This window comes from Calonectris borealis, chromosome 1 (assembly GCF_964195595.1).
Source record: "Calonectris borealis chromosome 1, bCalBor7.hap1.2, whole genome shotgun sequence".
NCBI classification, from domain to species: Eukaryota; Metazoa; Chordata; class Aves; order Procellariiformes; family Procellariidae; genus Calonectris; species Calonectris borealis.
This window is the reverse complement of record NC_134312.1, coordinates 107,806,427-107,819,688: the sequence shown is the minus strand read 5'-3', so window position 1 is coordinate 107,819,688 and position 13,262 is coordinate 107,806,427. Positions and strand designations below refer to the sequence as shown.

Sequence of the window (13,262 nt, the reverse complement as noted above, 5' to 3'; positions counted from 1 at the left end):
TACGTGCCATGCTTTCCTCATGATTCTGCCTTATGTCTTGTCTGTGCTGCTTCATTCCTGACATCCCCTGACCGCAGTGACTTTGTTTGCCTCTTTGACATCTCCACTTCTCTCTGACCACTGCTTCCCATCTGGAAATTTCAGGCATGTCTGTTCTGCTCTTCTAATGACTAAGCTCAGTCTTCCATTATCGTTGTCTACCCTTTCTTGAGTTTGGCAAAAGATGCAGTTGCTGCCTGTTACTTCTTGAGGAGCACTGGATAGGAAGGTGGCCGGCTGGCTACCTCCCCTTCATTTCTTCTGATCTCTGGCCTGGCCCCTGTAGGTGTTGAAATGATCAGAGGGGAGAAGCAGGCAAATGGAAAAGCAGCATTAAAGGAACGACTAAAGATATCTGTAATGCCATGCAGGTGGAGACATGATCACTTTCCTCACGCTGACCTCTCTTTCAGTGTTCAAAGCGGGGAAATTCTGAGAGCTAGACTGTCCTACCTGCCTCAGTGGCCCTCATAACACTATCTGGACCACAGGAGTAGGTGTGATGCCAGTGAGTCTGTCTCCTAATCTTAAGTACATCTTGACAAATCTTCTCGTATATGGGGAAGGTGTAAAAATTAAAAAAAAACCCCTTTATATTTTAGTATAAACATCCTCCTTATTCTAGTAAAAATTACTTGAGAATCATAGAATCATAAAATATCTCGAGTTGGAAGGGACCCATAAAGATCATCAAGTCCAACTCTTTTCATTTTCTTCTTTGGACAGGTAACGTAATAAATAGATTTGATAGAGAGTACATTTAGTTTGGTTTATTCATACTCTAGGTACATGTATAAAACAGATTAACAGCTTGCAAGGTGGACCGTGGCCACTAAAACCACCAGAACTCTCCTCTCAGTCGTGTTATCAGGTATACAGATACAGTTTTGCAGTATGCTCTGACAGATTCCTTGTTTGTCAGACCACGAAGGTGGAGAACAGATTCCAGAAGTGAAAGTCTTCACCAAAGGGGTTATCATTACATCTCATACTCTATGGCTTATCCTCACTACCATATCGTTTGGAAAAACAGCCTAAAGTAGCTTAGGCCCCACTCATATGGATCTGAATTGGCTGAAATATTAATGCCCTCCCATTCTGGATATAGTCCAGAGGCCTCCTGCTACACAGATCCATTAAATAGCTATGTCTATGAGAATAGTAACTGGAAATTGTGGGTCACTTGCGGTGCTGTCAATACTCTTTTTGTGCATACGTCAAGTCAACCTTTTCGCGTATCCTGGCATATCCTGTCATGCTGAACTATGAGCCTTTTGGAGCACAAATTCTGTGTACATGTGAGTTTGTACACCACTCAATATGGTGGGACGTTAATCCTTCTGCTTTTGAGTTCTATTGCTATAGAAACGTTTAACAATAATGTGGGTACCAGAAAATTAATGGGAATCCAGTTCAGGTCATGAGACAGATGGAAGTGTGACTCCTCAGCGAGTGACTCCATCATAAAATCGGGCATTGTTTTGAATTAGTGAAAGAGATCAGATTTTAAAATTTATTTTAAAAAAGAGGAATCTTCTATTGTCTTTTATTTATTCTTTATAAAATACTAATCTTATTGGAGTTTCTTTCGTATAGTTGAGTCAGAATACTGATGATATGCCATTTCCTTCAACAATCCACCTCTCAGACACAGGCAGTAAACGTAAAAGCTTTTAGACACTGTTAGCTTAACATTAGTCTGTTATAAACCTAGTTAAAGTGCTTACTATGTGTTCCAAAAATTTATAATGTCCTGGAGTAATAGAGGATCCTTTCCCATCCTCTCTTACCACAGGAACAAACAAATACAAATTATACAGTTTTTCCACTTCAACTCTTACTGAATATGAGTCATTAAAGTGTAACGGCAAGTCTGAGTCATAGCTAAATTTGCAAAAGAACATTTGTCAATTAAGGAAGCTAAAGATTGCTGCTGCCACCTGTGTGTATGTAAGCAAACTGAATTTAGGAAACTCTGGTATTACAGAAATTAAAAATGGTAACTGGATGCTTTGAATATTGCAATGAACTTTACAAAGAGAGACAGTACCACTATGTCTAAGCTATAATTAGAAAAAGCAAGTCAGAGAACCTGGGATAGACCCAGCAATTCTGAGCCCTAATCCAGGCCAGTCTTTTCAGTCCTGGGCCGTCCTGATTTCAGTGGGAAACATCACTGTACATTTTTCTCCTGGTTTTGAGATGTCTCCAATCCATCCCCTTAAAATTGCTTCCGTGTGGATTTATCATATGAGAACATACTTGCTTTGTCAGTCGCCTTCAAATTCCCAAGCTGGATGAGTCCTAGCATCCTGTGTTTAATTCTCATCACATACTGGATGTCCCATCTCCAGTATGGTCCACATACTGGATATCTGTTATTTTAAATTTTTGTTGATCAAGTAAGCTCCAGCCATGTCCTTTCTCTGCCCTTTCCAGTACACTTCCTGAGCACTTCCCCCTTCTTAACTGTAACCATGTGGGACAGTGCAAAAGACCGAAAGAACTGTAATATTTAACACATAGCACACTGATCCCCAGCTATGTAAGCATATGAGGGTACAACTTCATGCTTACTTTTGACAGCAATCCACACAAATCCCCTAAAAGCCTGCTTCTTCATTTTCTTCGGTCACAGGTCAGAATCCTCTAGAGACTGACTCTAGATTGAGTCTTCATATTTGTGTTCCTGTACAACTTGGTTTTTAGCTTCCCCATCCTAAAAGACCACAGAGACAACAGCAAATCCACAGAGGAAGAATACCTTATGAATCTCTCAAATGATGAAAAACCTTCATTATGAGCTCACAGTCCGCCATAAAAAACAAATAGGAGGTTTCTAGTTCTAGTGCTCAAAGAATAATTTGTTTTCTTGGAAACAATGTATTAATGAATTGCAAAACAGTGGAATCTGTCATATAGGTGGTGGCATGGTAACTGCATGACTGAAGTTAAAAGCTCTTCCTTAGTTGAGCATGATGTTTAAAAAACCCAAAGAGGACGCAGAAGGGAAATATAGTTAGGGGTTAAAAAGAAGAACTGGAACTTAGGATTTCTATTAGCTTTGCTACTAACTTGCTATCGTGTATTATAAGTCAATTTTTGCTGAGGTAGACCACTGTAGAGAAGATGCGTACCTTCTGATGCTAGAAAGTGGTTCAGAAGCTTATTAAATGTTGCAGTAATTATCACCCCTCGGAAAATAAATCACTGGCACAGGTAGAAAGGGATGTCCTTATACTTGTTGGTTTTGTAACTTGCTGCTGTTTCCAGTTAATAACGAGAGGCTGTGCCAAAGCTTGACTAGTGCCTGAATCATTTGGCCAATGCTCTGCCTTCTAAAGGAGGGCTGGCGTAATCCCAGGCCAAACATCCATCCACTCTTATCAGGCACTCTGATGTCCTACAGCTTCTCAATCACAATCCCTCCATTACTAAATCAATAAGACCATCACCTCCCCACCGATACACTTGCCTTGCAAGTTTGATAATTCTGCCATTAGAGGCTGCAAGTGGTAGTCTGGATGACACCACAGCGCCTAGTAAGTTACTAGCTCAATGTGGGTGTTTTACATGGCACCTGGAAGATAAATGTCATTTATATGGAAGTACAGTGGTAATCAGTGATACCACTCTGGATATCCTCACTGAAAATCCTGCTGCAGTCCCTGAATTTCTAGACCCAAAACTTCTTTCAAGTGATTGACATGATGGAATGAGTTGGCTTGCCTCTATGTGGTAATAAGTCTGCGTGCTAGGGACTGAGACTACTTGTCTGATCTGTTACCCCTTTACTAGCAGCCGAAATGCCAACCATTAACCATCATGTATATGCATACTCGCAAGCATGCGTGGAGACACGTGCACAATCACATGTAGACATGTTTGGCTGGGAAGTGAGAGGAAAGGAGAGGAGAGGCTAGACTGTTCTCTGGCATTGGAGGAGGAAACTCGTGACTCCAGATATATAGGATCTTTATATATGCCCAGGCAAGATAACAGAGCATATTTAGTAATTTATCTAAGGCAGAAGATTTGCACTACAGGATTTAAGTTGTAGAGCAAATAAAAAGCCACATTTCCAAATGAAGCTCTCTTCCAGCTTCTTTTATTAAAAAGGAAAGGTAGGTGTTACTGTGACAATCAACCTGAGTAAGAAGGTGAAAAAGCAAACAGTTTAGTCAGGTGATGGTTGGCTAGAATTAGTAACTGTTCTTACAGATCTTCTCAGATATGTCTAACACAGTTCAGTAAGGCTGTACTCAGGCTGGAGCTAGCTTGCATTAATTCCGTAGTACCTGTAATTCTTCCAGAATTGTGTGAAGCTTCATCAGAAGCTAAATTTTATTTTTCATTTCAACTCATCCACAAGTCTAAAACACCCAAAGAACTTTACAATCATGTTTTTTCATTTCACTTCTATGCATCAGGCAATCATTATGCCCATTTTGTGGATGGTTAAAGGCAAGAATCAGGTTAACAGTAGATCAGCAGCATAAGTCTACAGTAATTCCAGGAGTTGCAGCTAGCTCTAGAACATGCGGTACGGTTTAAGTACAAACCTTCTTTCCTTCTCAGAATCTAATTAATAACAGCTATTAGACGGCAATTTCTGAAGAAGGGTGCTGTATGTTAAGAAGTTTAATACTGTAATAATTTGAGCTTTTTTTTTTTTTTGCTATGATAAAAAAATCCTTGTTTCTATTGAACGGTAAATATTTTATCTTGGAAAATTGCATTGTCAGATGTCATGTTATGACTGTGTTTATTGGATTCAATGCATCTCCATAAAGTGCTTATAAATCACAACTTCAGTAATCTCTATTTCAGATTGCATAAGCAGATGCCAGTGTTGTGGTTCTGTACATTAACTGGTTATGATTGCAATAAAATCAATTATAAGAAATGCCAATTTGGAAGCTAACACTATAAAGCAATTTTAACATTGGCAAGCTCCCATACCCTCCCGCTTCCACCTACAGTAACTCAAGTATAGTCACTGTCATGAAAGGTCACATCTATATTCATAACTAAAAATTTCTCAAATAAATTAGTGCTGAACATAAAGCATACACCAAGCTCACTGACAGATTATTATAAGGCTGTTCTAGCCAAAAGATAGATATCTTAATCTGGGGTGTAGCACTTCAGCTATGAACAAAGGTATGGGAGCAACATCAGATACAACTTCTTTCCCTTGTAGACACAGATAACCCACACGTCCTCATTTATCTGTAAGAGACAATGTTGACTGGAATGACATCTCAGCAACTTTGGAAGCATTTCTGTCCCGAATATGACATAAAAGTATCACCTTTAACAGTAAGGACATGAAAAAAAGTCTGTGTAACATTATATAAGGTTGGATTACAGCCTCGAAATAAATTCACTCCAAAGGCCTCCTCACCAATTTATAAAATTAATTTCAGTTTCACTAGAGTTATAAACATCAGACTTTCCTGCAGGCAAAGCAAAAGTTTACTTTTCCATGCCTTTTCTTGAGCCAAGTTCAATTCCTTGACAAACCTTGACCACACTGTAAGGTACAAAAGGCTACAAAGCAGGACAGAGCCATATCTAGTGTAAACTAACATAGGTTTAGTGAAGTTGGTGGGGCTGCACAGATTTATTTGGGCTATGCATTGCTCAAAACCAGAATTATCAACAAGTGTTCTTCATATAAAATAGGTATCCTATATGGAAGAGTTTTCATTACAATACTGAAGGCACTTCCCTTTTCTGATTTTATTTTTTTTTTTTAATAATCTGAGTCTTTTCTGGACTATTAGAAGTCTGTCATACAGTTTACAGGAAAATCTTACATTTGGAATTATAATTATCCAGATTCTGTAGTTACCTTGGGTCAAGGACTGATAAACAAAATGTACTTTTGCCTCCACAAATGTGATTAGTAGCTTGATCTTCAATTCTACAAGCATCTTAGTAGTCCAAGTCATAAACTTGAAAAGAACAAGAGTTGTAAGAGACCAGGCAAGCGTCTTTCAGTGTTCAGCTGAAATTGTATTTTGATTGGTTATATTTGCAAGACTGCTAAACTTAAGAGTGGCCATCTTCTTGTCTGTGAAGACTCTAGCTCTTGGCTGAACTTTCAAATAGTGCTTGAATAAAAGACTCACCCATTGTTTGGTGGTTCCATTTGAACATGCATTTTTCACAGATGTGTTGATGTTTTTTTCAGTTGCAGTAGGTTTTGTGAATAGTTTTTCCCCCAAATTTTGTGGAATTTTATGCATTTTGATAAAGTTGTATATTTAGATTTTGAGTTTAAGCCTCAAGCTGAAAGTGAAGCGCAAAGATGGGGTGATGAAGCAAGGCCTGATATGATGGGGGGAAATTACTGTGTCAACTGGCACAGATCAGTTTTTCATAGCCTCTCTTAATTGCTTGCTGTTACTGAAAGAGCCAGGTGGAATATACCCCACAGAAAATAAATCCCATGCTTAGAAATGTAAGTCAGGGCTCAGAGTCTATTGATTTTTATGGAAGTTAGAAAGAGCTAGCAACACAGTAACCTGAGTAAAAAACTAGCAGAAGGTAAAACCACATTTCTGATTAATATGAAATTTCCTCCTTTTACAATCAGCAAATGAAGTGATTCGTGCCATTTGCAAGGGACTTTACTTTTCAGCATCAAATAGACCTTCTGTTTCAATTAAAATATTAGTTCATCTAAATCTTATTCACGTTTTTTAGATCTTCCACCACCACCCGACCCGCCCCCTGGTCAGGGTTTAAGGCAGCAAATAGTCCCCGGCCAGCGCGGAGGCTCGGCAGAGAGGAAAGGAAGCTCTCTTGAGAGGCAGCATGCACCGAACGTAGACGAAACAAAGAGCTCCCTGGACCGGCAAGCTAGGACGTCACTAGAGTGGCAGCGGCAAACCCAGGAGTGGATAAGCTCTACAGACCGCCAAGAGGATTTCAGGAAAGCCCAACACAAACAAGCCTTCGGATCAGGTGTGTGTGCGCCGCACCAGCCGAGGCAACGCAGACGGCTTCTTGACGCTTCTCAGCTGAGGGTTTCTGTGTCTGGCAGGAGTCTAGGACCACCTCATGCCCCTCTGTGCCAGCACTGGTGAGGCTCAGGCTGGACAATAACAAAAAGCAAAGTGAAATGAGAACTTGTGATCCAAGTATTTTCCCTCCTGCAACAACAAAATCTCATTAGCACCTAACTCGGTGCCTTTTTTACAGTGTTTTGGCAATTAATAATGTTGTCAAGCATAGCGGTGGAAAAAACAGGAACAGTTTCAGGCAGGCAGGGAAGGAGAAACAGGTTTTTAGAGTATTTTCTGTTAGACGTATTTATTTATACATGTAGGGCCATATTTTCTAGTTCTTTCAACCTGCTTCTAAATTGGCAGCAGTTGGTTTTGCATGTCTGCAAGAAGGCTGATCCTTCTGAGCTACTGACATTCCATCCAGCTGTATTTAAAACACTGTCTTCTCCTTATGCAAGGATATGACAAAGTAACATTCATCTCTTAGGCCCAGCAAGATGATGGCGCATGACAGGACCTGCACATTGCCGAGTGCTGACTTGATCTCCTAAATGGATTTCAAGTCTGTAAAAATGTGTGCAGGAGGCAGTGCTGAGCTGGAGTTGTAGTTCTACAATATTCGCAGATTCCTTCTCTCAGCCTGACCTCAAGTAAAAGCTGCTGTTTCAGGTCCCCTTACTAGGGTATTTTCTTTAACCCACTAATCACATGTTATCCCAGTGCTGATTAGAGTGATACAAGAGGACAATTAAGAAGATTAAAAAAAAAAATAATTATACTGTACGTGGAGCTTTCTGTGGGGCTACGCTCTTTCTTCAAGTATGTATGTAGCTCCCACAGTAACACTAGAGGTACTCATATTATCCATCTTTTTCTTGATTTTATTCTACTCTTAATGCTCCTTGTTAATCTAGCACACTCATATCAATGACATTCTTAAAAAAAAAAAATAGTAGTATGCAGGCAAACCTGTCATGGGGGCAGGATTTACTGAATAAAGTCCGCCTAGGAAATATTGCTGCCCATATTTAAAATATAGATATTTTAAATACAATCCATATTTTAAAATATAACAATAATGATATTGTTAAACCCCCCTAATCTTTCAGCTGCATATACAAGTGAGTAGTTGTTCATGTTGTGAAATGATGATGTGAAGTCGCAGTTTAAAAATACAGTGTGAAATTCATGGCCCTTGGTGAAATGGCAATTTTAATTACAATGTACAAGATATATAAACACACAGAAAATAGCCTGAATATACTCTATACATCTCATTTCTTTGCAAATTATTATTAAGGATGCTTCTCTGACCTGGTTAGCAGGAGGTCCCCTCCTTTTCCTCTGCTTCATAAGTGTACAAATAGAAGTTGTCAGTTATTCTGTGTCACAGAGGGTATACAATAGTAAAATTCCCATCCTGCAGGATGTGCATTTATCTGTCCTTAAATAAAAAGAACTCGATCTTGACACTTCTAGTGCCCTACACGAGCACTGTGAATTTAGGGCTGGAGTGATTACAGGTATCTTGTTCTTGTCAAATTCAAGATGACCAGAGCAATTGCATATTCCTTATGCATGACAAAGGATTCCTCTAGGAGATATTACGGTTCTACCCAGGTGGGAGGCGTTCATAAAGTTTGTGCACAAGATGGGCCAGAGCTTCATATCTGTCTTGTCTGTCTTCTCATCCCAGCTTCTTGCACTACAGCTTTCTTGCTCTGTATTCTTTTCTCTGGTAGATTTAAAAAAGGCTACTCTTGTGTGTGATGCTTGTTTATATTACTAAATTTGGGGGTTTTAATAATATTAATTGTGCTTCTTCCCTTTTCCTTTATTAATGACAAAAATATTTGGAAATCTATTGTGTCCCAGTTTTCAATATATTTCCGAAAGGAGTTATTATTAGCTATCAACTTCCAGAAAATAGCTATTTTTCTGCTTAGGGGGCTTCATTCAGACATTACCAAGCTATGAGTGAAATTTTGAAAGCAAGACCTTTGGTTTGAAGTTGTATAGAATAAAAATACCTAATTCTGGGAACTGTGTTTCCACTGGTTGCTTTCAGTATAAACAAGATCACTGAGTTCCCGCCAATGGCTTCATTGTGGACTCACAGTTAGAGCACATCAAATATGACATTCTCAGCTACCCCTCTAAAGAAAGTAGTGCTAGATCAAGTTATAATAGTTTTGATAATGTTAAAAGCCTTTTGGTTATCTTATGGAGTATAGAAACGACGTTACACACATATATCCTGATTTCAAAGGGGCTAGAATTGTATCTTCAAATTAAAGGCTCAATATTTCAAAGAGAAAGGCATCAGCAAAGCCTCCTCATATTCTTTGCAGGCCTGGGGCATGGGGCACTGTTTTGAGTGTTTAATAAATGTGAGCCCATTCTAAGGACTTGAGACAACTACCTTTCATGTGCTAGAATGTTATGAAAAACTTAACCTTTAGTTTATGTCACAATTGCTTATTTTATGGATTGCATTTATTTCTGAGGGCACAACAGATAATTTAACACACCATACGCTCTATAATGATAATGTACTTTATATTTATTCATGGTCATTTTTTCTCAATATTTCATTGAACCCGAAGGAGGCCTTATCCTGAGTCCACAAACTAGAAAAACAAATCAATTGACCATATATGTCATCTTCAAACTCTTTTGCAATGCTACTGACTTTTCTTTCCATCCTTTAAAAATGTATCCAGCTTTCTGCTAAACTGATTTATGCTGCTTGCTTTATTGCTGCCTTAATGCAAGCTGTTCCATATTTTAGCCAGCCTTTGGAAAGCAGGTTTGCATCTGATTCTATTGTTAGGGCTTGATATGTAAAGAACAGGTAACGTAATTTAGGAGGCTATGGCTGTTAAATGCCATTTTACTGTGTCTTTTAAGCATTTCTTTATATTTCAGCAAGGACAGCACACAGTCATAGCACAAAACACTGATAATGCCCTTACGTCCTGCAGCGCAAATATTCTGGTCCCAAATATTCAGGGCCAGAGGGAGATAACTTTGGCAGAGAAAGAAGTCAGCTGCCTGCCCTCTTCTGCAACAGATTTACCTTACAAACAGGTTCTGTTCAATAGCAGATCACATGGGGAATTCCCATGTCCTCCTCACTTGTGGCAGTAGCCACAAAGAATGAAATCCTGGGCTTCTTCCCCAAATTTGTTCTCATTTAGCATTTCCCTAAGTTAATTGTGCCTCTGCTGCAGCCTTTGCAAAGGCTTCAAGATTGTGCATAAAAGCATTTTTATCTCCTTGTTCTTTCCAGCCATCCCCACCTACTTTTCCTTCTGTGCTCCTGTCCTCTGTCAAAGAAAGACTGTTTCTCCTCATCAGATTATTTAAGAGTGAAGACAATGGGAAAAGCAAAATAAAAAAAAAACAACTTTCAGCCCAGATTCACTTTAAAAAATGTAATATTCAAGCAGGAGATATCCCACTGATTTCAGAAGGGGCAATTCCTGTGTTTGAGGTTAAGCGTATATACTCATATTCTTTCTTGAATCAAACTATATTTAGCAAGGTCTCTTTCTTCAGGTTCTGAGACAGCAAAAGTGGATCATACACAGCAAAGAAATAAAATGGTGCTTCTATTTCAGTGTTAAATCAGTGCTGCTGTTTTGCTTCTTAGGTTGGGATTATTACAACAATATCTCCTGGAAACTCTAATCCGATGTGATGTCTTGTTTTACTTCGTGCTATATGAAGACATAGAGTCCTATGCTTTATTGGTATTAATCCTGCTCTTGCAAGCAGTTCATTATTTCAGGTCTTCATAAAGGAAGAGGCCAAGTGAGCAAAAGTAAGCCTTTTGCTCATAATGGAACATGAAACAAGCTGCAGGAAGATTTACTCACCCCAGATATTACAACTACTAATATTATGTATAATATAATATTTTCCAATGTAATTCACAACCAGTTAAAAAAATCTTCAGTGTACTTTGCATTGTTAGAAATTACTGAGCTGCTGGAAGCTAATTAAATTAGCTGATATTGTAGTTCTTTACCTAAATTGATTGAGGTAATGTTACCATAATTTAAGCTAAAGAAAAGGAAAAAGCACATTCGTGTAGGCTTGAAGCAAAAATCTAATCATAGCGGCATTGTTTTGGAAATTGTATGTGCATCTATTTTTATTAAAGTTTCTGTGATTCATGATCTATTACTTCATAATGAATCTAGACTTTTTATAATTAATACAAACTAACTTATGAGTTTACACGAAAGCAAGATTAAATTCATGCTGGTTTCTTTGTCTGTGGGATACAACACTGAGTTGTGTATTTTCTTAGGTAAAATTGCCATGCTATGAAGTAAGACAAAAGACAGGTATCTGAGGGCAGGAATGAATGTGATCTCCATATAAGAATAACTTGATTATTCCTATTTATAGGAATTTATTTGTTATTTATTTTGTTTGGTTTTTTTTTTATTTTGCTTTTCTAGAAGAGGCACTCGTACCGTATAGTAAACCCAACTTCCCATCCCCTGGTGGCCACAGCTCTTCAGGAACAGCTTCTTCTAAAGGATCGACCGGACCTAGAAAAGGTGAAGTCTTGCGAGGAGGTCACCAACGCAATGCCAGTGACCTTCTCGATGTAGGCTATGTGGGATCAAACAGTCAAGGACAGTTTACTGGTGAATTATGTAAGTTTATCTCTAGCTACAATTCAAACTCTCAAATAGACAAAAAGAAAAATTATAAATTTGCTGTGAAGAGAGGAGGAAGTTGAGTTTGATAATCAGATTAAATTTTACCCAGATCTTTTTGCCTTCCGATGTGTTTTGCCTGTGATGACAAACAAATGAAGTTGTTCTGTTCTTTGGTTTGGACCAGTTCAAATCTGTGTAAGCCATGCCAACCTTATCGACATAGTACATCTTTCAGCGTGTAATGCTAGTGAAACACTGGGAAAATTGAAAAGAAATTCTAGTAATTTCGAATTTTCTTGGCAAAGTGTAGCGTGCTTGTCTTGGAAGTGCCATTGGCAGTTTTTCTCAGAGAAGTGAATGAAAAGGGTGCTGAATTTGTTGGGCATGGTGGCAAGCTTGTGAAGCCGCCTCCTTAACTTTCTGTTGCTTGATGAGCAGTATTCCGCTCTTTTTGGCGCTAGATGGAGGTCCTCTTTTTTCAACCGTGTAGCCCAGTTTTTCAGTTGTATATCCCAACCCTTTCCTCAGCTTCCCAGGCCAAGGGAATTATTTTCCAAACTTTTTTCTATTAGCACTCAATATCTGTTAAACCTTGTATAAAACCACGTTAATGCTGTGTAGGTGATGGTAGTACTAGATGCCAAAAGGTTTGACTCCGTTGTTTGAAGTAGTACATCAACGTCCCAGCTAGCTGAGGCATACTGGTATGTTTACTAGTAAAAGCGATGTAGCAGTTGGCATGTCTGCCTCCGATTTGCTGCAGTCAAACCCTCAGTACCTCCTGACATTTACCACTCAGTAGCTTGTAGGAGAGCTAATGGTGATCCACAAACCCTGAAATGTTCTATCTCAGATACAGTGTTGGTAAGTGCTGAATTTTAGCATCCATCACTTTTCAACTTAGAAGCAATTAATTCTCTTCTCCCAACCTATTGAATATTCATACTGTGCTGCAGTAATACTGCCATAGGCTTTGTTTTGTGTTTTTTCTCCTTATTACAACCTCTTTCTCTCTCTTTGTTTCTCTCTATAGAGTAGTTGAGAAGACACATTGCAAGCTGCTCTGATGGACCATCAGGTCTGAACTCATGGAAGTGATGACACTAAACAGTGCAATGAACATTTTCTTTATTTATGTACTATTAAAAGAACTGTAAATGCAATGTAAAGACACACAGCCACACATATCCCACAGATACTTTACTTGTGTTCTTCTCTTTAATACACCATCCACCTTAAACTATTCCTTGTCAGGAGTATATAAAAAAGAAAGAAAAAAAAAAATCACCCTCCAGGATGAAAAGGATTTCCTTCTGTATATAATTTCTTTTGTTGCATTCCTATGCAAGCTCACCTTCTTTTTAGCTATGTTCATATTCATGTCTGTTTTTATTGGTCTGTTGTACTATATGTGAATTAATAGGCTGTGGTGCCATATATTAACTTTTAATTGTGTAACTTTTATGTTTAAAGTTTGCACTGCAATTTTATTTGGTGATAAGCACAAAACGCTACTCCTCATGAC

At 38.6% G+C, this 13,262-nt stretch overlaps 1 protein-coding gene across 1 annotated transcript in view; it reads left to right on the top strand.

Annotated features, from left to right (window-relative positions):
- ROBO2 (roundabout guidance receptor 2) overlaps positions 1-12,998 on the top strand; it is a 496,976-nt gene extending 483,978 nt beyond the window's left edge. Inside the window, exons 28-30 of the mRNA XM_075170325.1 lie at positions 6,754-7,014; positions 11,531-11,632; positions 12,771-12,998. Of these exons, the coding sequence (XP_075026426.1) occupies positions 6,754-7,014; positions 11,531-11,632; positions 12,771-12,775 (368 nt within the window). The 3' untranslated portion in view covers positions 12,776-12,998. The remainder of the gene's footprint in view (positions 1-6,753; positions 7,015-11,530; positions 11,633-12,770) is intronic.
- Positions 12,999-13,262: the final 264 nt, after the last annotated feature.